This window comes from Manacus candei, unplaced genomic scaffold (assembly GCF_025592945.1).
Source record: "Manacus candei isolate 608988 ecotype Guabito, Panama unplaced genomic scaffold, ASM2559294v1 h1tg000045l, whole genome shotgun sequence".
NCBI lineage: Eukaryota > Metazoa > Chordata > Aves > Passeriformes > Pipridae > Manacus > Manacus candei.
In genome coordinates, this window is record NW_026138093.1 from 1,698,350 (window position 1) to 1,725,801 (window position 27,452).

At 55.4% G+C, this 27,452-nt stretch overlaps 2 protein-coding genes and 1 pseudogene across 3 annotated transcripts in view; 2 read left to right on the forward strand and 1 right to left on the reverse strand.

Moving 5' to 3' along the window:
• Window positions 1-27,452, reverse strand: part of LOC127474809 (uncharacterized) — a 1,721,191-nt pseudogene that overhangs the window by 181,576 nt on the left and 1,512,163 nt on the right.
• Window positions 1-27,452, forward strand: part of LOC127474835 (maestro heat-like repeat-containing protein family member 7) — a 181,565-nt gene that overhangs the window by 149,262 nt on the left and 4,851 nt on the right. The gene's annotated exons all lie outside the window — the stretch shown is intronic.
• LOC127474860 (zinc finger protein 665-like) overlaps window positions 25,452-27,452 on the forward strand; it is a 64,160-nt gene continuing 62,159 nt past the window's right edge. Inside the window, exon 1 of the mRNA XM_051796172.1 lies at window positions 25,452-25,822. Coding sequence (XP_051652132.1) covers window positions 25,555-25,822 — 268 coding nt within the window. The 5' untranslated portion in view covers window positions 25,452-25,554. The remainder of the gene's footprint in view (window positions 25,823-27,452) is intronic.

The following is a 27,452-nucleotide window of genomic DNA, read 5'->3' on the forward strand; positions in this document are numbered from 1 at the left end:
CCGTTGGGCATCTCTGTGTCTCTCAGCTTGGCTCTCAGCCACCTCGCTCCTGCTGACTGTCTTCTTGGCTCTCAGCCACAGCTCTCTGTTCGGTGCTGTCTCTGCCGCCGCTCCTGCTGCCCACTCACAGTGGAGAAAAACTCCCTCGTCTCTTGGCCACAGTACTCGGCCCAGTTTAACACTGTTCCAAGTTTCTACAACCCCAACCAGGGGGCTGGAGGGTCTTGGCCCCCAGCGGGGCTCCCTGGCCCCTCTCTCTCCTCGTGGTCTCAGACCAAGACTGCTGCTCTTCTTTCAGCTACCTAATCTCTTCTTTTCCGTCCTGTTGTGATATGTTTAATTTTGCAGGGGTGCTGATTGGGTCAACACCAAGAATACCACCTCCTGGGGTTAACCACTTTCCAACTCCAGGGGAAAACCCTTTTTAACCCAGGACAGTCATGAACCATTTCAATCTCTGACACTCCTCACCTTGGCCAGTCAGTGCCCAGTCAGTGCCCAAGGGCACACAATGTGCTGCTGGGTTGGAGAGGACCCTCCTCAGCCTGGGCAGCAGGGCTGCAGGGGGGGATTCCCTGACCCTCCCCAGATGGGCCCTTCCTGCCCACCAGCTCCTGCTCCAAAGGGCTTCCACACACCCTGGGGCACTTGTCCCACTTGGGCACTTGAGCTGCCCCAGGGCATCTCTGGGCAGTGGCCAGCTCTGGGACTGCTCTGGCAAGTCATCGCCTGAAGCCACGAGTGTGGAATTTAGGAAATAGTTGAAATCTCTGCAGAACAGAACTCTTGGTGACTGCTGAAGGCTTCATGAACAGCATTGCCACATCTTTTTTTTTTTTTAAAGTCATCAATTTTTTGTAGGTGAACACCAGGACTATGAGACTTGGAAAGAGCAGCTTTAGACACGGACCCGCTGCAACAGCGACTTCCAGGATTGAGTAAAGCAGAAAAACAACGGCCACTTGTGTTATTTATTGTAGGGGTCGCCCCCCCTGAGCTGAGGATTTTTCCTGACCCACGGGGGTCCTGGGGGTCAACCATGATGTCACCTGAAAGCTGTGACTGCTCAGGGCTGGAGCTCAGCCCCAGCACAGCCTCTCCCAAAGAAGGACAGGGCAGAGGGGCTCTGGGCTGTGGGCAGCGAGGGCCAGCTGGGCTGGCAGGTGGCTCCAGGGCACCTCTGGGGCTGTCAGAGAGGGGCTGTTCCTGGGTCCTTTGGGCTTCTGGGGGCTTCTTTGGTCTGATTCTGTAGAAGAGACACAGAACTGAGGCAAGAGCAGCAGGACTACAGCTCCTGGCCCCTCAGATGGACCAATGCAGCCGCTCAGCTGGGCTGTGCCAGCAGATGACAGCTCCCGGCACACTGAGGATCCCGGCCCTTCCAGCTGGATCCCCCTGGGTGCCATCCTCCCCACTTCAGCCCTAAGTCCCTCCAGGACTCCACCAGCCTGGCAGGGCCACTCAGCCACCCCTGGGGCAGCTCGGGGTGCCGCGCAGGGGCCTGGGGTGCGGTGAAGGCCTTGGGAGGGCTCCTGAGCAGCCTGGTGCTGGAAGAGCTGTTGAGTGGGGAAAAGCTCTTGCTGGTCAGTGGGAGAAAGAGAAGAGGTGACAAAAGCCATGGTTTCTGTTAAGCTTGAGCAAATGTTATGCATTTACTGTGACTGAGAGCTCTGAGGCCAGGCTCTGCAGTGTGGGGACAGGAAAGGGATGTCCTGGGAGCACACAGGGCTGTCTGAACATGGAGCTTCTTGAGTTGTCCCGAGGAGACATGAGAGCAAAGTGGGGCCTGGAGACACTCTGAGGGCAGCTGAGCGCCCAGGGCTGAGGCTGGCCTGTGTCCCCAGGGACATCCTGCCTGTTCCAACCTGCGTGGTGGCTCCCTGGGACCCGTTGCTGGGGGCAGGTGCCATGTCAACAAGCACTGGAACCTGTTGCTAGCAGCCGGCAGCGTGTCACAGAGGGGCCCTTTGTGACACCCACTGCAGCAGGTGTGCTCAGCACGACCGTGGCCCACGGTGGGTCAGTGTCCGTCAGGACGGCGACCGGACAGGAGAGGAGTGCGGTGCTGGCGAGAAGCCCCCGACTGCAGTCCACATCTTGTCCACGACCCCAGGTGGCCCCGTGGGAACGCGGAGTTTGGCTGCGGCGCTTTGCCAAAGTGTTTTTGCCTGAGGCACTTGGGCCGAGGCCTTTTGGTCGAGGTGCTTTGCCTGAGGCACTTTGCCTTGGTCTTTTGGCTGAGGCACTTTGCCTTGGCCTTTTGGCTGCGGCCTTTTGCTGAGGCCTTTCGGCTGAGGCACTTTGCCTCGGCCTTTTGGCTGAGACCTTTTGCCTTGGCCTTTGGGCTGAGGCACTTTGCCTTGGCCTTTTGGCTGAGGCACTTTGCTGAGGCCTTTTGGCTGAGGCACTTTGCTGAGGCCTTTTGGCTGAGGCCTTTTGCCTGAGGCACTTTGCCTGAGGCGATTTGGCCGCAGCATTTTTCCCGAGGGTGTTCGACTCCACCATTCGGACGCCCTCCGTAGGCAGGCTCCCCTGTGTTCTTTGATTCACAGGATGGAGAAGAGACCTCCCGCCTGCCCCAGGCAGGCCTGGATGGAAGACAGCTCTTCCCAGGAGAGCCGCTCTCCAGGTCTGCAGCTTCCGTCCTCCTGTGAGGTGACCACCATGCAGCCTCTGAAGCTGGGTGAGTGAGGGGCCCTGTGGGGCTGGGCAGGGCTGGGACCCACCAGTACACCCTGTAGCACACCGGGATCCCACTTTCCTGGCCAGCTGACAATGGGGGTCCTGGGGGTCAGCCATGATGTTGCCTGAAAGCTGGGACTGCTCAGGGCTGGAGCGTGGCCCCAGCACAGCCTCTCCCAAAGAAGGACAGGGCAGAGGGGCTCTGGGCTGTGGGCAGCGAGGGCCAGCTGGGCTGGCAGGAGGCAGCCGTGCTGTGGGAGCCTGGGCCTTTCCTGCCTGTCTGCCATTGCCTTCCTCAGCCCGGGGCACTGGGGCTTTCCCAGGCATGGCAGCTCCTCTGCCAGGCACCCTCCAGCCAGGAGCTGCAAGGGAAGGCTGTGCCAAGGCAGTGGGCAGAGAGCTGGGTGGAGGGCAGATATCCTTTGCTCCCTCCTCTCGCTGGACCCTCTGCAGCTCTCCCTGCTCTTTCACCCCTTAGATGCCAGCTGGTTGCCCATCTACAAGGAGGAGCAGGAAGCTGTTGATTCCATCCTGGCCTTTGTCACCAGCCCCAACAAGGTAACTGCGGCCAGCTGGAGGGCGGCTGTGCTGCTGTCTGCTGGCAGAGGCTGTGCTGCCAGGCTGCTGGAGGGGTGCTGGCAGGGCAGGGCTGCTTCTCCTGCAGGGCACTGCACCCCCAGTGCTGCGGTCCCGCTGGCTGTGTCCGCCCACTCACAATCCATGTTTGTGTCTCTGTCCCCCGGCTGGCAGGAGGAGAGAGACAAGGCCACATTTCTTCAGAGCATCTCCGTGCTGTGCCGAAGCGCCTTGAACCACGGCCTGACCCAGGGCCTGGATCTGTTCTGTGACATGTACCAGCTGTCAGAGAACATCAAGGTGAGGGCACTCTGGGCAATGTGGCGAAGGGAGCAAAGCCCCCTGGCACAGGCAGCCTGTGTGGACAGCGCTTGGGCGGGTCAGGGACTGGAGGCCCTGGGTGCTGGCAGCTGCCAGGTGCCATCCCGGCTGTGCTCTGCAGGCGCTGCTGGAAGAAGAGCCAAGGGACCAGCTGTGCACAGACCTTCGGCATCTTTCCATGCTGGCTCTGGAGAAATTGAGGTACCTGCCCATCTGTCGTGGGCCCCCTGGCCCAGAGGTCCGATGCCACCCGCACGAGTCGTCGAGGGGCTGCTCCCAGCACCCGTATGCAACCAGTGTCCTGCCCTCTCCCTGCAGCTTGGTGGACACAGCGCTGGAGGGCAAAGCCAAAAGCCTCCTCCGTGCGTGTTTCTCGAGTGTCTTCTGGCTGCCTGCAGAGAAGGAAATGCCAAAAGAGGACCTTGCCCTCTACATCAAGGTAAGTGCTGGGGGAGCTCCAAGGGCCTCCAGCCCCTCTGGCCTGCTCCCTGGCTATCCCATGCTACCACAGGAGCAGGGATCCCAGGCAGGGCAGGGTACTTCCCCCCCTCGTGCCTCTGTCCCCTTCCCGTGGGCCTGGCTGCATCCCGTGCCACAGGCTGCTCTGCCCTCGCAGATTGTCTATGCCCATGTCTCTCCTGGGAAAGTGTGGGCATCCTCCTCCTCCTCCTGTGGCACGGGGGGTTCAGATGGCTCTCCTGGGGCTGGGAGGAACAGCAGAATGACTGCCACTGCTCTCTGTGTTCCTTGCAGACCCTGAACTCCATGGACAGCATGCTGAGGACAATGGTGCTCAGCTTTCCTGTCTCTCGAGTCAGTGAGGAGCTGCAGGGCATCTTGGAGGTCTGGCACAAGCAAAAATGGGGGGAGTCCCAGGGCTGTTCCTCAGCCTGGAGGGGACGGTTTGCCCACTCCTGGCTGAGTGGTGCCCAGAGCAGTGCTGAACAGGCAGAGTGCCCTGCAGGGAGGGTGCCCACCTCCTGTGGGGAAGCAGGGGCAGGCCCCAGGCTCTTGTGGAGCACAGGGGCTGCAGAGGGTGGCACCTGCCCTCCTCCTTGGCCATGAGGTTGGCTCTGGGGCCTTTGTGCCCTACCTGAGTGGGAATCCAGGGGCAGACACCCCACTGCAGGCTTTGCTGGAGGGGAGAGGAGGCCTTGAGGGATGGGGCGAGTGCGGCCCAGCAGTGGAGCTGTGCTGCTGGTGTTGGAGTCTGCTCCCAGGGCTCACCAGTAGCTTCTCTTGTCCCAGCTGCTGCTGGACTTCACCAGATGCAAGAGAGAGGCTGTGAGGGAGAGGGCCATGGCAAGGATCAATGTGCTGGCCTGTGTGCTGTCTGACTATTCCACTCTGCAGGTAAGGACCAGGCCCCCTCCAGCCAGGCCATGCCCCCATCCCTGCTGCTCTCCAGGCCAGGGCTGCTGCCCACATGGCTGCTCTGAGAGACGGGGACGCAGGGCTCTGCAAAGCCTGGTCTCTCCAGGAATCCAGCCCTGGGCAGACTCTCGAAAGGGGGGCTTTGGCACCACCTTTGTGCCCTCAGCCCTTCTGCTCATGCCTCCCTCATCCAGGCCCATGCCAACGTCAGAAGAGGCACTGCTGGACCTGTCTGCTCTGGGGAGATCCAACTCCCTCTCCTAGGAAAGCTGCTGGGGCGTCTCATCCTTTTCCGGTTCTCTGAGGAGCGGACAAGCTGTGCAGCTTTCCATGCTCTTTTTGCCCTGGCTGAGTTCATCTGTAAGTAAAAAAGGCAGAGCAGTGCTGGGCTTCATCTGCTCTGCACACAGACATCTCCTGAGAGATCTGCTTCCTGACCCCCTTTGCCCCTCCCAGCTGCTTCCCAGAGCTTCCCAGCTGCCCTTTTGCTGCAGAGCCTGAGCGCTCTGCTCAAGGCCAGGATCTGTTTGCTGCTGCTCTCCTTCCTCCCCTTCCTTTCAGGATTTTGCAGCCTGCTGGTTTGTGGGCCCCACAGCCAAAGCCCCTCTTGACTTCCCTGTCCCAAAGCCACGTCTTCCCTGGTGGGGAAGAGCAGATCCCCCACCCTGGCTGGTCCCTCCAGTGCCTATAACAAGAAGCTGTTCCTGATGCCCTCCCAAAATCCTGGACTGCTCCTGTCCTGCCCCCTTGCCAGCAGATGCCAGGGCGGTTTGGTGAACTTGCTGGCAAAGCTGCTCTGCCTTCCTGACTCTTGTGTGTTTGCCCTGGTGTTTAGTTGAATCCAGGCTAAAGGACAGAGCAGGCCAAGTCCACCGGAAAGCTGTGACCACCTCCGTGCTGTGTTCTCTGAGTGCCAGGGACTGTGCCAAGGTAAGGAGCTGCGCCCTTGCTGGGACTCCTGTCCGTGGCACCAGCAGGGCACTGCTGTGAGCCAAAGGACCCCACAGCAGTGGGGCTGGCGTGCCCTCAGCTCCCTGGGGAGAGGGTTCCTGCCATCCTTGAGCAGGGATAGCACGAGGGCTGCACTCCAGTGGCCCAGCAGCAGCTTCAGCCCCAGCAGGAGCTCCAGTGCTCCTGGCCATCAGCAAGTCCCTGGTTCTCGGTGGGGCCAGCAGCCTGTGCCCATGAGCCCTCCTCCCCCAGCAGGAGGGCCCTCTCTGCTCATCCTCTGCCATGCAGGGACTGCAGGCACTGCTGCCAGCTTTGCTGTGGGCACTGCTGTCAGCAGTGGTGGGCACGTCCAGCCAAGGCCGCTCGAGCTGCTCAGCCAAGCAGCACTGTCAGGGCACTCAGCGTGACGTGTCTTCCTTCCTTGCTGCCATAGGCCTTTGGAAAATACCTGCAGTCCCACGAGAGGACGGATGTCATCCTCGTGGCCATCGAGGCGTTGGGAGATGCCAGCATCCTCGACCAGCAGGTGCCCAGCAGCCTGCTGGATGTGGCCTTGGAGGACCCGGACGTCTGGCTGACAGATGTAAGTGGGCTGTGGCTGCATTGTCGTGCCCTTCAGCCCTCTTGGACCTTGTTCCTCCCTGCATCCCTCCCTCCCAAGCACAGGTGACTCGGGCCCCCCAAGCCACCTCAAGGCAGCAGAGAGGAATGGGAAGGGCAACTGAGCACATGGCTGCACTCCGGGGGCAGTGCCATCCTCACCTGTATTCCCTGCAGGCGCCCAAGATAGTCAGCAGCATCCTTGAGAGCCTGCCATACTGCAGCACACAGGCAGCGCGGGAGAAAGCGGAGTCACTGCTTCGCCTGATGACCAACCTGTACCCCACCACAGTGGTCATCCTCCTGTGCAAGGCAGCTCTTCAAGGAGACAGGTACTGGCCCTGATGGCCTTGAGGGTGGGCTTGTCCCCTGTGGGGAGAGGGACCCGAGACTCTCTGGCTGCCAGAGCCAAGGAATGCTGCAGGACAGCCTGCAGAGTCAGGCCCTCCATCCCCCACGCTTTCCAGCCCTGCTTCATAGCAGCCAAAGCTGGCCCAGCCAGCCCAGAGCCAACACGGTGCTCCAGCCCCACGGGGAACACGCCCTCAGCCCCCTCCTGCCCGCGCGGGCAGGGCCCCCGGGGACACACAGCCAGGGCTCCAAGGGGCAGGTTCTGGGGGGCTGCTCCAGGCCACAGCCCTGTGGCTGAGGCAGCCCTGCTGACAGTGCTCTGCCTTCCAGCACTGCGCCGGAGCTGTGGGAGCTGATGTCCTCCATGCCAGAGACACTGACCAAGATCTTGGAGGACTTTGCCAACCTGCTGCACAGACAGTGCTTCCGCTGCTCCGCAGAAGGCCCCCGCACCCAGCCCATGGCTGTGAGTGACCACCAAAGGCCCTGGTCCCCTCCCACCAGCCCTGCAGGCTCTGCTGGCCCCTCATGGCTCTGTTTGCTCCTGCAGTCGTCCTCCAGGAAGGCTGAGTGGGAGGAGTTGGCTGAGGAGCCCGATGTCAAGAGCCATCAGGGCTGTCCAAACGTGAGGACGGCCAGGCTGCTGCTGGAAGGGCTCGTCGGGCTGTCGCAGAGAGCCGAGATGGTGAGCAGGGCGGTGTCAGGGGCAGCCCTGTCGGCAAACGGGGGCTGGGGCTGGGTGGAAAGCAGTGGCTTGACCTGGCCTGGGACTCACAATGTGGGGTGACTGCTCCAAACGCCCTCCCTGCCATGGTGGGGCCTGGGGTGGCTGCCTGGGGAGCTTTTCAGGCACAACCCTCTTCACCCAATGGACATTCTCTTCTCTCTACAGGCCAGAAACATTGAACTCTTCCTGCCGGGCATGATAAAGATCCTGCAAGTTGGCAGCGAAGATGCCAAGATGAAGATCCTGCTGGCCTTGCGAAACGTTCTGCGTCAGCTGAAGAAGACCAAGGCCAGCTTCATCGCTGTGCAGCTTGTGGGGAGGCTCCTGCCCCTCTTTGACTCGGTAAGGCTGATGTGGAGCCTGAGCCCCTCAGATGGGCACTGGGCAATGACAGCTTCCCTGCAGCCCAGCCCTGCGAGCAGCACTTGGAGCCAGCTCCACTCCCCTGGGCTCTCCTGGGATGGCTTCTGGGCCGTGCAGCCCAGTGCTGCTTCTTCTGGGATGTGAGGCCGCAGCCGCTGCCCTCCCCGCAGCCATGATCAGGGCCCTCTGCACTGTGGGCAGGGAGCTGCTGTTTGCAAAGCTCCCTTTTCCTGCTTCCTGCCAGGAGTGCAGCGAGCTGCGAGAGCTGTCCATCCGCATGCTCACAGAGCTGCTGCAGTTGGTGGTCCGCAGGGATGAGAAGAGGATGAGGAAGGAGGTGTGGCGAGCACTGGTGCCTCTCCTCTTCCGCATGAGCGACCAGGTCCCCAGCGTGGCCAAGGTACAGCGCTGAAGGCTGAGCCCTGACACACAGAGGGCTGAGCTGACACCCCCAGGGCTCCTGGGCATCGGGGCAAGGGCAGCTGGCAGTGGGCAACGCTCCCCCAGCACAGCCAAAGAAGCTGGCACGGCCCTGTGCAACACCTGCCCTGCCTGCTCCTGCAGGGCTCGGCAGCAGCCCCTGACTCCCACGGCCTGAGCAGGGGCATCCCCACAGGCTGTGTCGGAGGCCAGGCCTTTGAGCTTCCACTCCTGTCCCCCAGGGCTGTCCCCAAAAGGCTCCCAGACTTTTGGGCTAGGGCATGTCCCAGCTTCCTAAAGGCAGGATCCCCCAGGAACAGAGCCAAGATGTCTCCTTGCCCAGGCCCCCGGGCCATCTCTCAGCTCATGCTGTCCTGCAGGCCTCCAGGGAAGCCCTTCTTGCTGCCGCCGAGCTGCTGAAGTGGAAGACGCTCAAGCACCTGCTGCAGAGAGAGCGGCTGTGGGAGCTTGGAGCGTGCTTGGTAAGGACAAGCTGAGGGGCCCGGGCTGGGGGAGGGCTGCTCCCATCCCATGTCTGGGCTGGGGGCTCTGCAGCTGGGCAGAGCCTGGAGCTGCATCCCTGTTGCTGCCCTCAAGAACAGAGCCCCAGGGGCTCTTCTACTGGCCCCTGTCCCTTCCCTGTAGCCAGCAGGAGGGGAGGCCTCTCCGTCCCAGGGGGTGCAGGCAGGAGGCACTGCTCCAGCCAACTGCCCCAGTGACAGCCCTGGAGAGACATGCCTTGTTCTCTCTGCAGCTTCAGAACAGCAGGAACAGGGCTGAAGACTTCATCCACCAGAGCCTGCCCTACCTGCAGGACCCTCAGGCCAACGTGCGCCTGGCGGCCGTCAGGTTCATCGGTGAGTGCCAGCCCCTGCGGTGCCTCTGGGGCAGCCTGGCCCCTGTGCCACTGCTGCCCCAGCAACGAGGGGCAGTCCTGGGGCTACCCCAGCCCCGGTCACCCTGGGTAGGACCTTGCCTCCCTCTGCCAGCCCTGCCCACGCAGCGGGGCTTGGTGACCGCCTTGCTCAGTCCCACTGCCCTGAGCTTCTGGGGGCTCCTGGGCTCAGCCCTGCTGAGGGGGAGGAGGGTAGGACTGGGGGCCCTGCTGTTGGGAGCAGGCTGGGGAGCAGGGGCTAATGGAGCTCTGTGCCCAGGACTCATCACACGGCGCCTGAGGGAGCAGACCACGGAGAGTCAGGCTGACATCCTGAGCGGTGAGTGGGGAGCGCAGTCTGTCGGGAATCCAGAGGCTCTCTGCAGATGGGGGGTTTTATCTGGGCTCTGTTTCTCTCCGTCACAGCACTTCAACCCTTGGAGAAAGACTGGGACATCTCTGTCAGCTCCCTGGCAGCTCGGACAGCCTCCATTCTGAGGAGTCCTTTCGTGCAGCAAAGACCAAGAGGCCTCCTGCGAGCACTGCGCTGCTGCTGGCCGTGAGCCCGGCAGAGGTGCAGCTTGCCTTGGCTAAAGGACTGGGGATGAATAAAGCTGCAACAACGTGCCCAAAGCCCTGGTGTCCTTCAGCTGCGTGGTGCTGAGTGTGCCGAGCCGACCGTGTCCTTCCTGGGCTGTCCCACAGGCAGCGGGACGCTCCCCCCTCAGCACCCCTGGCCCCAGGCTTGTGGGACAAGCTGAGCCCTGGCTGGGGCTTCCCCTGGGAGAAGCCGCCTTGGCTAAAGGACAAGCTGCTGCCTGAGCCTTCTCACCCCATTTCAGGGCCACTGCCAATGTCACCCTGCCCTCTGCCGGTGTGAAGCTATTCCCCTTGTCCTGTCACTCTAGGCCCTCGTCCAAAATCTATCTCCAGCTCCCTTGGAGCCTCTTTTAGGCACTGGAAGGGGCTGCAAGGTCACCCCAAAACCTTCTCTTCTCCAGCCTGGGCAGCCAAAGTTATCCCTGTGTCCCCACACAGTGCCCGACTCTGTGACCCCTGTATCCTCCCAGGCCCAGCACCCAAGGAGGTGGCACAGCAGCAGGCCCTGTGCTGCAGCTGCTACAGGACCAGGAGGTCACCCGGAGACATTGCCAGACTCCAGATTGTCCCACATCATGACCACTGCCTTCAAACTTCCCCCACAACAGCTTGGGCTTCCTCCCCTCCCTGAGTCCATCCCCCCAGGCCTACTGAGGTGGCATTTTGGGGGCAATCATGCTTATTTTGGGCAGTGGGATGTGTCAGCAGCTCTGGGAGATGGAGGGTGGCAGGTCTGGGGGGGGTTTGGGCTGAGTGTGGCTGCGGGGGTTGGCTGTCTCCCCGAGGGAATGTCACAGCTGCAGGACCCAAATCCCCCACTTTCCCCAAACTTCAGGCACAGAGCCCTTTAGTTTTCTGCAGGGGGCCTCAAATTTCATTCCTGATATCCCAAACCATCCCCACAGGCCTTGAATTGTAGCTGCAGAGTCCCACGTTTCCTTGGTGGACTCCAAATTGCATCTCCGGTACCCCAAAATGCCCCACTGAGCCCTGCATTGCAGCTGTGCGGCCTCAAAGGGTCTCCGGTGGACCCCCTAGGCATAGAAGGATGGAATCAGGAAGGAACGCTCAGCCCTGAGTGGGCTGCAGAGGATCCCAGAGCTCCTGGGAAGTGCTGGGGCTCCAGAACTTGAAGCTGGAAATGAGTGAAGAGCTCTGTATTACACTTGTGGCATGGAAAGCCCTGGCAGGGTGGTTTCTACTGGGGGGCCTGGGGTGCACTGAAGGCCTCAGGAGGCTTTGTGTGTGATCATGAGGAAGCTTTTCTTGATGGAAATGGTTGTCAGGCATTGGAAGGGGCTGCCCGGAGAGCTGGTGGAATCCCCATCCCTGGAGGTATCCAAGACAAGACTGGACATGGCACTCCCTCAGTGCTCTGCTCTAGTGGACAAGGTGGGGATGGGTGCAAGTTGGGACTCGATGATTTTGCAGGTCTTTGCCAACCTAAATGGTTCTGTGATTGTATGATCTGGCCTGAAGACAGTTGCAGGGCAGGTGGAGGAGTCCTGTGGTGGGACTGTGGCCAAGAGGCCTCTCCTGGCTGCAGAAGAGCAAACCGTGGGCTTTTGTGTCCGTCGAGGGTCAAGGGAGGGCTCGTGAGGTTCCAAGGAAGGGTGAGGGAGGGGGGTGAAGGGGTACTGCGGGGATCAGGGGACAAACTGTGGCCTCTGGAGCACATCAAAAGTACCTTAGGGTGCTGAGGGGGCAAACGGCCCAGGCTGAGGCAGCCCCAGCACAAGAGAGGGTTCAGAGAGGACCTGTGGGATGAGAAGAGTTCTAGGCCTGGAGGGCCCGGAAGGGAAAATGAACAAGTCCTGAGGGGATGGGATGGAAATTCAAAGTGGGGGACTCTTTGCCAAGATAGCCTTGCCCACGTCTTTCCTGGACTGCCAGTTGTCCCCACTGACTGTCCCCAGGCAGCGCGGACGCCCACACCAGCCCCCCAGGGCAGAGCGGGGCTCTGAAGGTGCCTGAGCGAGGTCACACTGGGCAGCAGCTCCAGGGCACCTCTGGAGCTGTCAGAGAGGGGCTGTTCCAGGGCCTTTTGGGCTTCTGGGGGCTTCTTTGGTCTGATTTTGTAGAAGAGACACAGAACTGAGGCAAGATCAGCAGCACTACAACTCAGATGGACCAATGCGGCTGCTCAGCTGGGCTGTGCCAGAAGACGACATCTCCCGGCACACTGAGGATCCCGGCCCTTCCAGCTGGATCCCCCTGGGTGCCATCCTCCCCCCTCAGCCCTAAACCCCCCCAGGACTCCACCAGCCTGGCAGGGCCACTCAGCCACCCCTGGGGCAGCTTGGGGTGCCGCGCAGGGGCCTGGGGTGTGGCGAAGGCCTTGGGAGGGCTCCTGAGCAACCTGGTGCTGGAAGAACTGTTGAGTGGGGAAAAGCTCTTGCTGGTCAGTGGGAGAAAGAGAAAGGGTGACAAAAGCCATGGTTTCTGTTAAGCTTGAGCAAATGTTATGCATTTAATGTGACTGAAGGGCTCTGAGCCCAGACTCTGTGGTGTGGGGACAGGAAAGAGGTGTCCTGGGGGCACGCAGGGCTGTCTGAACATGGAGCTTCTTGAGATGTCCCGAGGAGACATGAGAGCAAAGTGGGGCCTGGAGATACCCTGAGGGCAGCTGAGTGCCAAGGGCTGAGTCAGGCCTGTGTCCCCAGGGACACCCTGCCTGTTCCTGCCTGTGTGGTGGCTCCCTGGGACCCATTGCTGGGGGCAGGTGCCATGTCAACAAGCACTGGGACCTGTTGCTAGCGGCCAGCAGCGTGTCACAGAGGGACCCTTTGTGACACCCACTGCAGCAGGTGTGCTCAGCACGACCGTGGCCCACGGTGGGTCAGTGTCCGTCAGGACGGCGACCGGACAGGAGAGGAGTGCGGCGCTGGCGAGAAGCCCCCGACTGCAGTCCACATCTTGTCCACGACCCCAGGTGGCCCCGTGGGAACTTGGTGTTTTGCTGAGGCGTTTTGCCGAAACGTTTTTACCTGAGGCATTTGGGCCGAGGCCTTTTGGCCGAGGCGCTTTGCCTGAGGCGCTTTGCCTTGGCCTTTGGGCTGAGGTTTTTGCCTTAGCCTTTTGGCTGAGGCACTTTGCCTTGGCCTTTTGGCTGAGGTGCTTTGCCTTGGCCTTTTGGCTGAGGCCTTTTGCCTGAGGCACTTTGCCTGAGGCGATTTGGCCGCAGCATTTTTCCCGAGGGTGTTCGACTCCACCATTCGGACGCCCTCCGTAGGCAGGCTCGCCTGTGTTCTTTGATTCACAGGATGGAGAAGAGACCCCCCGCCGGCCCCAGGCAGGCCTGGATGGAAGACAGCTCTTCCCAGGAGAGCTGCTCTCCAGGTCTGCAGCTTCCGTCCTCCTACGAGGTGACCACCATGCAGCCCCTGAAGCTCGGTGAGTGAGGGGCCCTGTGGGGCTGGGCAGGGCTGGGACCCACCAGCACACCCTGTAGCGCACCGGGATCCCACTTTCCTGACCAGCTGACAATCAGGGTCCCGGGGGTCAGCCATGATGTTGCCTGAAAGCTGGGACTGCTCAGGGCTGGAGCGTGGCCCCAGCACAGCCTCTCCCAAAGAAGTCATGTGTAGGTTTGGACCTGCCTTCCTGCCAAGTCCCCGAGACCCGGTGAAAAAGCTAACTTCCCAGAGAGAAAAAAAAAAAACAAATAGCAGAGCTAGAGCAAAAATATAGATGTACATATATCACATATATGTTATATCCAGTAAGAATACTCATCACGGCTGGGCTTCGCAAACAAAGATTTGGGGAGGGCACTACCCAAGTTTGTTGCAATAGCGTTGGTGGCTGAAAAGGCCAGTATGAGATAGACATGTCCTGTTGCAAAAGGTACAGCAGAAAGACTCCTTAGGTGGTATATTCTGCAGGACACGATTCTTTCTGCATTGTCTTTTCTCCTCAAGGGTGTTCCCGCGTGCATTCTCAAAAGCATCAGCAGAGTTATAGATGGTGTGTCTCCAGGCCTCCCAATTGGAGGCCAGAGTAGACCAGTGATGATGATCAATATGGCCAAGGCTGAGATGTTGTTTCAGGGAGTCCTTGTATCTTCTCTTTGGGGCTCCTCTCTTGCAACAGCCAGTGGCAGTTCACCATAAAGCAGGATCTTAGGGAGGCGGTGGTTGGTCCTTCATCCTGGAGATGTGCCCTGCCCAGCCCAGCTGTGTTCTCAGCAACATGGCCTCAATACTTGTGACTGCTGCTTGTTCAAGAACAGATGTGTTGGTCACATAATCTGACCAGTGGATGTTTAGGATTGTGCAGAGGCAGCATTGATGGAAGCGTTCCAGGAGTCACAGCTGGTGGTGGTAGATGACCCATGATTCAGATCCGTAGAAGAGAGTAGACAGCACTGTGGCTTGTAAACACTGATCTTGGTACTTTCTTTCAGGTATTTGTTTCACCAAACTCTTTTATGAAGCTTTCCAAAAGCACTTTATGCCTTTGCTAACCTGTTGTCTATCTCCCCATCAATCTTACCATCAGAGGAGATGAGGCTACCTAGGTATGCTGGGTTGTATCTGCTCCCAAATCACACCCAGGGACAGTTTCACAAAGGTGCAGAAGGAGGGTTTGAGGTACAATTGAAGAGCTGAGTTCAAGGAATGTGGATGCATTTTTGTGGTGCTGGTTGAGCAGCCTGGGTCCATAAGAGTAATGTCAGACAAAATAACTTTGCTCCTGCAGGATTCTGTGTGTGGAATGTGTGAAATGTGGTTGTTCTTCTGGCAGGATAAGAAGTTTTGCCTTCATTGCTGTATCTAAAACGGGGTCTGAGGCTTGTGTAAACTTCAGTGAAATCCAAAGTGAATCCATCAGGCTCCATGAAACCATTCCACCTTCATCCTGTTGGAGTCTGTCCGGGTGCTCTGGTGCTTTGGCACGGTGTCATCCAGGGAGAATTTGAGCAATAAGGGACTGGGCTACAAGGCAGGTTTACAAAGAGTTTTACAAAACTGCCCCCCCTCCACAAAACCTCAGAAAATAAGTTTGTCATCTGTTACCAGAAAAATCACTGAAAACACCCTTTGTGCCACTCTGTGAACACCAAAATAATGGAATGGTGTGGACCTGCACCGTAAGTAAATCAGAGATTGTTTATAGGAAACCCCAAATTAGAAGAAAATCCAGATCCCTCATCTGTGGTAAAATGTCCTGTGAGCAGGACTGAAATGTGCTGCACACACACGTGTTAGAGCACATCATGAAAATATGGGAGATTGGAAAACGGTTTTCAGATTTAATAACATTTCAGTTCTAACAGCTCATTTAAAACTTGAAAAAAAATGTGTAAATCCAAGGAGCTTCCCTTAAAAAAATAATTAAAACGTTACTTTTCTAGGGTTTTTGTAATTGTGTCTTATGTAGGTTTTGTAGAGGACTCAGATGTGAATATTCAATCTGCTACCTGTGATAATACCTGACTTCACTTACAATATTTTTAATAGTTATGCACTGTTTAATGTCATTCTCATACCTGCGATCTTAGACTTGTGTGATTCCTCTGTTGTTCCTTTGACTTCGCTGTGAGAGCTCTCATGGAATGATGAACAGTAGTAATAATAATAATCATTTATAGAACACTTCATATGTTCAAAATACAGGATAATCTTTAAATGAGCTCAGCTTTGCTCTCAGATATGTGAGTGAACTCTTCACTGGTTTGAAAAAGATTGTTACCTGACACGCAATTTTTTTTAATTTTCTAGTTTTACTGGGTATTTTGGAAAGGGTTTCTTTATTTTTGTAGGGCAGAATGTTGTCTTATCTTAAGTTTAGATCTTAAAAGGTTTGCAAAGGACATGGAGGTTGCTGTGGTGTCCTTTGATGATTTCAGCTGATCAACTGAATGCTTCCAATCCTTTTACCTGTGAGGGGACTGCAGGCCATGCTGGAAAGCAGGTGTTACTGCAGGTGAGCTTTTCTGCTGTATGCAATGAGTTAGCTTATAAACTCATAAGGGAAGCATTTTTCTAGTGAATTCAGAAATTTTTACCAGTGTATCATAGGCGTAAAAATTAACACTAACGTTTGGAATCTGCAGTTATCCCACAACTTTTCTAGAAGATCAGTAATTTCTGAGAGCTGGCTCCTGTTTGCAGTATAGACCGGTCAGCTCTGCAATGCATGGTTGCTTCATGGATTGGTTTGTTTATTTTCCAAGATTTACAGGTACCATAAAATATTGCCAAAAGCAAGACAAATAATTAATAATATTTTTTCTCCCCAATAGTCAGAATTTCATGTGTGTGTGTTATTGATATAAACAGCAAGTCTTCTTTTGAGTAGGAATAAGACTTAGTTCCTAAAGGCAGTGAAATGTAGCAGACATAAGGTCTAACATTTGTTCTTCTCCCCCTCTCTTGTTTTTTCCTAACAGATAACGCTCATTATTCTGTGGTAAATGATACTCAGATGTTCTGCAGCAGCAGGAAATTCAATGTGTGGGTACCATTAAAGGCCTGATTCCATTTTCTAACTCCACAGTGCAAGTGAATGCATCCAACAGCCAGGGCAGCTTGATAAGTGATGCTGTAACAATTGTCAGGCCTCCAGGAGGTGAGTAGGAAAAAGTGCTTTTTCTGTGCATGGAACAATTCCACAAACACTCTGTTGAACAAAATGTGATTTATTATCTCAGCTGAGGACTGGAAGTTCTGAAGAATGTGTTTGCATTAGTAGTTCTTACTAAAAAACTTGTCCTTTTTGGCTTCTAATTTGTCACATGGTTAACTTTAAGAACTAGAGAATGAAAACAGTTGTGTAGTTAACATATTGTGAAGGTGAGAGGTGTATCATGTACTTCATTTTTTTCCTGTGAATGGTGATGTGCTCTATCAGGGACAGCTGATCTAGTCCAAGAATAGAGAGAGACTCACCTGCATTTTGTGACCTGCTTTAGAATAGAAGTTGAAAGTGCTGACAAGGAGCACTCACTGGATAGACTTAGAGAATTTGTCTAATAACAGTAATAGAAACCACTGGCAATATATTGAGCCAGAATCCACCAAGTTCTTTAGTTGTAAGAAAGTCAGTTCCAATGTGTTGATTTACAGTGACTGAGGCTCTAAACCCCTCTGGCTGTTCTCTTCATAACAATTGGAAATGAGAGAATTGAGCAAATACCCTGAACACTGTGAGTGTTTTGTTCTGTGGTTTTGTTTTGGTTGGTTGTTGGGTTTTTTTGTCAAGAAAGCTTTTCCATTTCTAGCTGGTGTAGGTGTGTCCCTTTGCATTCCCTTTGCATGGCCATCCTGGAGAATTAGCTTTGGTTGAATAAATGCCAATGGAAACAATTAATTTAAGATAGTTTTGAATTCTAATGTGAGAGCCCAACTAATCTTGATCTTGAGAGATGTGTAGGTGTAGCTGTTGAGTAAGAATAGTGTAGAGTGACATACATACCATTTTCAAGGAAAAGAAAAACAAAATCAAAGAAAAGAGAAATCCCATAAACCTTACAGCTCAAAATACAGTTAAACTTGAAACAGTTTGCTTGCAAACAGCTGGATTAGGTTTGGGTCCAAACCAGCAGAAAGACTTCAGGAAAGTGAGTAAATCCAATACAGAGTTTGTGTGACAGATTACTAAGAAATAAGGAAAAGGTCAATTTCCAGCACATTTTAGACTTTTCCAATTTTATTGTCAAGTTGCACCTAATATTAACAAATAGACTTTGTTATAGAACAATAAAACTGCATCTGAGTTTCACTGCTCATTTAAGACTGAGCAGTAAGACAATGTTATTTCTAATTCCAGTGCCACATTTTAATTTTGCACTGCAAAATTTGGTAGTGAAAATTTTACCAAATGACAAAGTAAAGGGTCTTTAAAGATAAGCAAGGCTGTGCACAGGTTTATGACAGCCATTCAGACAGACTTTCTTTCATCATTAGGTTGTTGTTGATTACAATTAGAAAACTTATAGCTTTGAAATGATCTTTTTTATGACCTTGTGGTAGTTTAAAAGCAATACCTCATTGGTTAAATAGGTTTTAGTTCGTGCTTCCTTTTAGTTAATGCTTTGAAAACGTGTTATCCTGATTTACACATAAAATCCTGCTGAAAAGCACGTGGCATTCCCTAGGATATGTGTGTTTAACTAGAATTAAATTAGCAGTGAGAGTGTTTAAAGAAATCTTCCATACTAGGACAATGTCTGTTTGCTTTACTGTGATGTTTATTACAATGACTCTTTAAATGCTCTACAATTCCATTGCATGGTAAATTATGAGTGTAATGGTGATTTTACACTGGGCTGTAATCAGTGCCTTCACACTTTGTAAATCATTCAATGAAATCTGGGTGCCACTAAAATAAGAAGAAATTTTATTTTTTACTTCAGCAGCCAAGATTTCACTTAGACAGAAGTTTTGTTTGATCAAAGAGTGAGAGAGATCTCATTAGGTACAAAATCACAGCCTTTTAATGAGTGTGAACATGGAGCATTCTCTTTTCCAGGATAAGAAAAACAATGCTGTTCCAGAACTTTCCATTGTGGGGAGTACTTGATGGAACTGGATGGAAGATTGTATAAAAGGGAGAGTGACAGAGGACAAAGGAGTATTCCATTGTGAAGTTACTGATGGTCACTGTTTTACAAGTATGAGACAATTTTTTTTCCAACATGCATTTCTTTATTTACACTGTATATATTTATTTACAGTTAAAAATTTCTCTGTGGGATTTTTCTCTGTAGTTTCGAAAATGAATTTTAAAAATCTGAAATTTTATAACTGAATTCTTGAAACTCTTTGCATAATTAAAATATTTTTCCTTCATATAGCTTGTTTCCAACCAACACGTGAAAGGGGATATCCTTGTGCTGTAAGGAGTGGAAAATGTAAATACCTGCAAAATTCTGAGATAATGAGACAAAAAGGCCACTGAGAGTGAAGAGAGAAAAGGAGAGAGAAAGGGAAGATACAGCAGTTTATTCTTTTCTATAGTAATGATATTTGCCAAACATACCTTAATGTCTGAGATTTCTGATGTTATTTGTTGGCTTTTTTACTGTCATCAGGTGAGTGAATATGACCTTTATGCAAAATAAGACAAGATCACAATTTTTTTTCAAACTAAAAATAACCTCTTAATTTTCAACTTGTGTTAAAGAAACCTTTTTCCAGAGTTCTCTGCTGTCTTGCCATATAATTGAAGTGAGAGAATGAAAAAGTGCCCAAATACATCAGTCATGCCAAAGTCAAGGAAATCAAGATTTGGCCTTTTGCCTGCATTTTATAGAGAAACTGTCACAGCTGTCTCCCAAATAACTTTGACAGAAGGAAAAAGAAAAACTGGACTTGAGTTCAGTTTGTGTTCCTCTCAGGAGATGCCTTTCCTGACACCGTCCCTGCTCTTCTGCACTCCCAGGGAGCACTGGGACTTTGTTTTTCAGGGTGATTTGCTCCCTTCTAGCCCAGTCTGCAGCCACTTGGGATTTCTGTCTAATCAGAAGTTCTGCTCAGCTTTGTTGAACGAGTGAGAAGCAGAACTGGCACACAAACTCTCCGTACTCTGTAGTGTATTAATCAGTAAAATTCTCCCAGTTTTAAGCAGAGAGTTGTGCTATTTATCACAGCAAATAAAGTAAGGAAGAATTAGTCAAAATGGGGCAATGCTTGTAATTCTTCTGCATATATCTGAAATATTTCTTTGTGTGAACTCCCTTTCATCACTCCATAATTGTGTTACACTTATTTGCCTTTTCTGTGACTGTTTCAGAAGGAGGGCTTTTCTGTTCTTGTCTTCACAGCTCATAACTTTTATTCCTGGGATCAACTGTCTTCTCACATTTTTAAAAAAGCAGATTTTTATGATGTGGTAAGTATTAGTGAGCACAGTATGAGTGGAGTCTTGCCAGAGATTTCATTACTACTTCCTTACGTTCACATCCTAAATTTATAGCACTGTGTTGGCTTTTAAATTTATTCCTAAAGTTGTCTAGACTTTAGACAAAAAAGAGAAAGAAGGAACAGGAAAAAATAAGAAAAAAAAAAAAAACACAAAAAGAAAGAACAAGGAAAAAAGAGGAAAAAAAGAGAAAGACAAAAGAAAAAAGAGGAATAAAAAAAGGAGAAATAAAAAAAAAAGAAAGAAGCGAAAGAAAGAAAAAGGATATAATAAAAGAAGACAGAAAAACTAAACCCCCAAAGGCCTATCCTTTCTCGCCGCAAGGACTACAACTCCCACAATGCACCGCGCGGGGCGGAAGCCCAAAGAGGGCGGGCAGGGGCCGAGGCCGCGCGCTGATTGGCTGCGGGGCGAGTTTCTAAGGACGATGCGCGCGCAGAGCGAGCGCCATTTTGTCCGCGTGGAAAGAAGTGCGGGAGAGGCGGCGTCCGCTGCGCTGAGCTGTGAGGGCTGGGGGGGCGGCGAGAGCGGGGTCTGGGGATCCCCTCGGGGGCTGCGGGGAGCGCGGCTGTGGGTGGAAAGGCTGGAGGGCTCGGGAGGGTTTAGCGCGGGGGTTCGGGGGTTCCCGGGGTCTTTGTGAGGGGTCCCTGAGGGGGTTCGGTGTCCTGAGGGGACTCAGGGAGGAGTCTGAAGGTCCCTGAGTGGGTTTGGGAGTCTCCAAGGGGGTTTTGGTTTCTGAGGAGATTTGGGGGGGTCCCAGGTGGGCTTTGGGGGTCTGTGAGGAGGTTTGGGGGTCCTGGGGGGCTTTTCGGGGACCTTTTAGGTAGTTTTGGGGTCTCTAGGGGGTTTACGGGGTCCCAGACTGTTTTGAGGGTCCCTGAGGGGGACTGGAGGTCCCTGAATAGGTTTGGGGGGTCCCAGATATGTTTTGCGTGTCACTGAGAAGGTTTGGGGGGTCCGAGGGCGGGATGAGGTCTCTGAGGGGATTTGAGGGGACCTGGAGAAGGTTTTGATGGGTCAAGGGAGGAATTTCAGGGGTTTTGAGGGGATTTTGGGAGGTCCCCTAAAGCCCAGCAGTGGGGTTCAGGGTGTCTCCCAGCCCCAAGGGGTCCTAGGGATGCCCCCCAAAATCCGGGTGGGGGGAGATGTACCACATCCTGGTAAGGGGATCCCAGTGCCCCCAGTATATCCCAATGACTTCCCAATGACCCTCAGTACAGCTTAATAACCCCCTCAGTAACCACCCAGTGTGTCCCAGTGACCTCCCACTGCCCCCCAGTATGGCCCAGTGATCCTCCAGTGAGCACCCAGTAACCCCCAGTATGGCCCAGTAACCTCCCAGTGTCTCCCCATGTGTCCTGGTAATCCCCCAGTAACTCTCCAGTTCTCTGCCAGTGATCCCCAGTGTACCCCAGTTCACCTCCAGTCCCTCCCAGTGTCCCTCAGTAACCCCCCAGTGCCCCCTGGTTCCCCCCAGTGTGTCCCAGTATGCCCCAGTAATCCCCCAGTGCCCCACAAAGCCCCCCGACTGTCCCCAGTGTGTCCCCAGATGCCCTTGACCTTTCTGTGAGCGTGGGGGGGGGCGTTTTTGTTGTCAGAGGGTCAAGGGGGGGGCTCCTGGGGTGAGAATTAGGGTTCGAGACATCAGAGATGGGGTTTGGGGACAGTGGGGAGGGGTTTGGGAACAGAGGAATTGGGGGTGTCAAGGGGGGAACTGGGGCTGTGAGGAGGCCCTGGAGACATTGGAGACACCAGGGGGGTCTTGGGGTGTCAAGGGGGGAACTGGGGACACCAAGAAGGTCTTGGGGACACCAGAGGGGGTCTCAGGACTCACCTGCTTGTGGTGCAGTCCCTCATGTCCCCCCCTGGCCCTTTTAACTCCTCCCAAATGTCTCTTAACCTCTATTTTCCCTTTAATCCTCTCCCCTCATAGATCACTTTGATGCCCCAGTGCCCCAAAACCTGTTTTAACTCCTGCAAATGCACCCAAAGCCCCCCAAGCCCCCCCAAATCCCCATCCAACCGCCCCCAGATCCCTTCAAATCTCCCCAGTACCCCCTCGAATCCCTCCCAACCCCCCCAAAGAGGGATCACCCAGACCTTGGGACAGGAACACAGTGGGCTGTACTGGGGGCACTGGACTGTACTGGGAGGGCCCTGGGGGGGGCTCAGGTGTCCCACGAAAAGGTGGCCCAGCTCCAGGAGAGATCTGGGGATCAGTGAGGAGGTCCTGGTCTGTCCTGGTCTGTCCTGGTCTGTCCTGGTCTGTACCCCCAATCCCCAAAGCCCCTCCCCAGCTCCCCCAGGACCCTCCCAGACTCCAAAGCCCCCCAGGCCCCCCAGGCCCCTGACATGGTCCTGCTGCCCCTTGAGCATCTCCAACTCCTGCAGAACCAGGCATTTCATCAGCAAATGTGCAGGTGACACCAAGCTGGGGGTGTGTTGATGTGCTGGAAGGCAGGAGGGCTCTGCAGAGGGACCTGTGTGAGGAAAAGTGTGTCAGCAGGAGCAGGGAAGTGATTGTTGGGCTGGACTGAGCGCTGGTAAGGCCACCCCTGGAGTGCTGTGTCCAGCTCTGGGCCCTGAGTTGAGGAAGGCCCTGGAGGGGCTGGAGCAGGAGCAGGGAAGAGCAGCGAGGCTGGGGAAGGGAGTGGAGCACAAGTGGTGTGAGGAGAGGCTGAGGGAGCTGGGGGTGTTGAGGCTGGAGAAGAGGAGGCTCAGGGGAGACCTCCTGACTGTCTGCAAGTCCCTGCCAGGAGGTTGGAGCCAGGTGGGAGTGGGGCTGTTCTGCCAGGAAGCAACAGCAGGACAAGAGGGCTGGGTCTTGAGCTGTGCCAGGGGAGGTTTAGGTTGGATATTAGGAAGCAATTTTTTGCTGAGAGAGTCATCAGGCCTTGGAATGGGCTGGGCAGGGAGGGGGTGGAGTCAGCATCCCTGGAGGTGTTGAAGGTGAGAGTGGATGTGGCCTCAGTGCCATGGTCTGGGAAGCACAGCGGGGTTGGATCCAGGGTTGGACTTGATGATCTCAGAGGTCTTTTCCAACGTGGCTGATTCTGTGATTCTGTGATTGCCATTCCTATGGCAGCACATGCTTGAGGCTCCATCCCCAGGGTGATAGAGATGTCTGTCCATATCTATCTCCAAGGTTAGTCTGTAAATGTGTGGTGTTAGAAAAGCAGGCTGAGTTCTGGGCTGGTTGTAGAAGGAGAAAGAAGCCCAGAGGCCAGTGCAAGCAGGCAGCCCTCAGCTTGCACCTGATGTCCCCTCCCTGCAGGTTCCTGTCCTTGAGCCCAGGCCCTGAGGTGAGGCTGAGAATAAGTGCAAGGCAGAGGTGCTGCTGAGGAAGGAGAGCCCCGTGGTGGGGAAGACAAGAAGCTGTGAGAGCCCCGAGCAGGTGCTGTGTCCATCCCCTGTGTGCCAGGTGAGCTGGGGCTTTGCTGCAGAGCTGCGGGCGCTGATTTGAGCGTCTCCAAGTGCTGAGATGGTGGGCACCCAGGAACACAAACTGTGCCTGGCCACGGAGCCTGCAAGGAGGAGCAGAGACAGCCCTGGCAGTGTGGGGGGCCAGGTTGTCCCTGTGCCTTCCCCTGCAGGCCCTGGCTGTCCCTGCTGGGCCCCTGTCCATCCCCATCAGGTCCCTGCCCGTCCCCCCGGGCTGAGCTCCCCCCAGGAAGTGCCGTGGAGCTGAAGCTGCTGCCATCCCCCCCTGCAGCCACTGCCCCAGCCAAGGGAGCAGCAAAGGCAGGGCCAGGAGCAGAGGCAGCAGCAGGGGAGCCCTGGGGGGCCGGGAAGCTCTTGTGTGGGTCAGGAAAGAGGCGCTGGGCACGAGGCCGGGGCTGTGCTGAGCAGGCCCAGCCCTCACATCCCCCCAGCCAACGCCGGCTGCCCGGGGGGCTTGGGAGGGACCCCCAGCCCGTGTGCCCCACACTGAGCTGGCAGAGAGAGAGCCAAGGGACAGGGCCACGGGCAGGGCCACGGGTGAGGGACAGGCAGGGCCATTGCAGGGCCACGGTGAGGGCACAGCCTGTGGCAGCAGAGCTGGCCGGGGGCAGCCGGGGGTGTTGGGACCAGCCAGTGCTGGGGCCGAGCAGAGCACGAGGCCTCTTGCAGACCCCTGGGGCAGCCTCCCACTTGCCAGCCCCACCCTGGTGGGGTGACACTGTCCCCTCCCTACAGGACACTCCCCCTAAAAACTTTCAAGGGGGCCTTTTGTGTATATTGCTGATTGATGCTGGGGACCTGAGGGAGCCTCTGCAATCCCATCCATGGGGCACAATCTCCTCTGCAGAGCTTGACTCCCTGCAGACTTTGCAGGGAAATCTGTGCTGGCAGCTGCATCCTGAGCCCGAGGGCAGTTTGTATCCCTGAGTGCTGATCAATCCTGGGGACCCAAGGCATCCTCTGCTGTTCCATCCATGCAGCAGGAGTCACCCTGCTGCCCTTGACTCCCTGCAGAGGAACAAGTGCCATCTCTCTGGGAGAAGCCAGATGCTGCCCCCCAGGCCATCAGAAGTGGTGCTGAAGCCTCTTTCAGCCCAGCCCTGGGTGCAGTTTTCTCATCCCCTCACTGAGTGCCCGCTCCCCCAGCTGGCACTGACCAACCAGGGCGTTTGGCACACGTGGTTTGGTGGTTTGGAGAAACAGCCCCAGACTGGCAGGGGGCCAGAGAACCTCGAGGAACAGCCCTGGAGTGTTTTAAGTGACACTACATTAATACAGCTTTTGATTAATATATAGTAAGTCAATCAAGTGCTCATGAAATGACATCACTCCCCTCATCCTCACAATTAAACACCATGTTTTTGGGCTGAATCTTCATATTTTGGAGTATTTTCTGGCTAAACTTTAAGTTTTTGCCGTTTTTGGGGAGGGTTGCTATTTCTGAAGGGGTTGCTATTTCTGAAGGGATTTTTTGCCTGAATCTCGATGGTTTGGGTTTTTCGGGGCTGAATCGTGGTGTTTTGGGGGGTTTTATGGATACAGGATGCCCGGTGAGTTCTAGAGATGGACTTGGGCAGGAGGAACCCCCAAGCCAACGCGCTCAGCCCTTGTTTTCCCCCCATCAGGATTTGTCCTTCCCAAAGCTTGGGCGGATGGAGGAGGAGGCTGCGAGGAAGAGGAAGATGCCTTGGGCCCCCCAGGCAGGTGAGGAGGAAGTCAGTGTCCCTTTGGGCGGGTGTTGTGCTGGCTCTGTCAGCCCAGCATGGCCCCGGCTGCAGGACAACCCCGCTGGCGCCGCCGTCCTGCCGGGGCCGGAGCTGGGGGGATGTCCTTGGCCTTCCCTGTGGGCCGGAGGCAAATCCCCTGCCTGTCCTTCTTGCTTCCTGCCCCAGGCCCCGAGCTGAGGACGGAGAGCGCGGAGGACAAATCCCCCCGTGAGACCCTGGTGGGAGAGGCCGTTTTGAAGGGCTCCCCGGCGCAGGAAGGCAGCGGGGAGGAAAAGGGCCGGAGATCCCCCTGCAGGAGGGACTCCAAAGCCAGCCCAGGGTGCTCTGAGGAGGAAAGAACCAGCCTGTGCCGGGAAGGCGGCCGGAGCTTGAGGGGGAGCTCTGAGCTGGTGGTCCCTGAGCAGCCTCCCAGCAGGGAGAAACCCTTCAGGTGCTTGGAATGTGGGAAGAGCTTTAGGTGGAGCACCAGCCTCCTCACCCACCAGCACATCCACACTGGGGAACGTCCCTACACGTGTGGGGAATGTGGGATGAGCTTCAGTGACAGCTCCACCCTTCGCAGACACAAGCACATCCACACCGGGGAACGACCCTACCCATGTGGGGAATGTGGGAAGAGCTTCAGTGACAGCTCCACCCTTCGCAAACACAAGCACATCCACACTGGGGAACGTCCTTACATGTGTTGGGAATGTGGAAAGAGCTTCAGGGACAGCTCCAACCTTCGCAAGCACCAAGTCATCCACACTGGGGAACGGCCATACACGTGTGGGGAATGTGGGAAGAGGTTTCAGACCAGCGGGAATCTCGTCAGGCATGAGCGGACGCACACGGATGAGAGGCCCTTCCGCTGCACCGACTGCGGGAAGGGCTTCAACCGGAACTCCCACCGCATCCACACCGGGGAGAAGCCCTACAAGTGTGGGGAGTGTGGGAAGAGCTTCACCCGCAGCTCTGCCTTGACCCAACACCAACGGACCCACCAGTAAGAGAAGCCCCACCAGTGCCCCGACTGCAGGAAGAGCTTCGGCCGCTACTTACACCCCGAATGAAGCCCCTGATGGGGAGGCAACCCCTGGAGTCCAGTGACTGTCAGTCCATCCCTTTCCACCACCCAGTCCCCTTTCCCAGGGGCAGGTTCTGACAACAGAACCCTTCTTGGGGGGTGTGTGGAGATTCCTGCCTTGGCTGGGGACCCCCCCAGGGTCACTCCTGGAGGTTGAGAGCAGAGATCTCCCCACCAGCGTTGGTCTGGGGGAGTTCCATCCCTCTCTAATTAAGAATTTCTCGTTTTGTGGCAGCTTGAGTAGAATTGCTTCAACAATTGCTTTAGTGTAGAGCACTGTCCTATCTTATCCTGTACAGGTAGTTTTAGTGTATATATTGTGCACTAAGTAATTCTGATGAAGATCTTTTGTCTGATCATTTGTATCCCTAAATAAATTCCTTTTTATCAATAGATCTGATTTGCCATCAATAAAACCTAGGGGACCAAAGTGATTCAGTCACACTTCTGTAATTCCTCTAAACTGAAACTGTTGGCATGATCCAAGGTTGAGATTGGATCCAGCAGCCCCCAGCACCGTACAGTAAGTTGGGAGCTCAGAGGGGCCACCCCCCTTTCCCAGCCCTCCTGTGCCCAAAGGCTCCCATGGGACCGTTTATCCCACCACACTACCCCTGCTCTTTTACCCTTCTCCCTGTTCCTCCCACTTTTTCATAGTCCACTCAATCCCCAGCTCCAATTAGGATCACTCTGGGGGTCCCAATCCCCATTTTTCTCCCCTCTCTCACCCCTTCCACATCATCTCCCCACTCCCCAGCCCTCTCATGCTCAGTTTGGGGGTCCCACCCTCCTCTTTCCCCACTCTCCTGACCTCTCCCACTTATTTCCCATCATTCTCAATGGTCCCCCCCTCCACTTTTGGGGGGTCTCACTCCCCTCCCACTCAGTTTGGGGTCCCACTACCCCTTTATCCCCTCTAACCCCCCTTTTCCCACCGACCTCCCCCTTCCCACCCCCCGCTCACCCGAGAGCTCCTCGCCCGCAGCCGGGGGGGCTCCCAGCACCACCAGTGCCCAGAGAAGTCCCCCCAGAGAAGGGGTTGGGTGAGGTCCTGGGTGGGCTTTGAGTGTGTTTGGGGGTCCTCGGGGAGCTCTAAGAAGGTTTTGAGGGGTTCCCAGCACCTTTTGGGATGAGCTGGGTGCCTACTGAGGGGCAGGTGCCCTCCCAAAGCCCCCCCAGAGTGGGTTTACACGGGGGGAAACAGGGGAGTCCCTATTCCCGATCCATCCCGGAGCCAGTTCTGCCCCCCCCAAACTCGGCTCCACCCCTCGTGATCCACCCCCCCTCCCCCACTGCCCCGCAATAACCGGGACTGGGGAGAACTGGGAAGCTTTCCTGGGATCAGGAGTGGCAGCAGGGGAGGGGGGGACACACGACCCCCCAAAATCCTCACAGGGACAGGAGGGGTCCAGGCTGGGCCCGAGGCCCCGGGGAGGGGCTGCGGCCGCCGGCGGCTCAGGAGCTCTGTGGGGAGAGAAAAGGGGGTGACAGCGGGGTGGGGGGTCCCCGGGG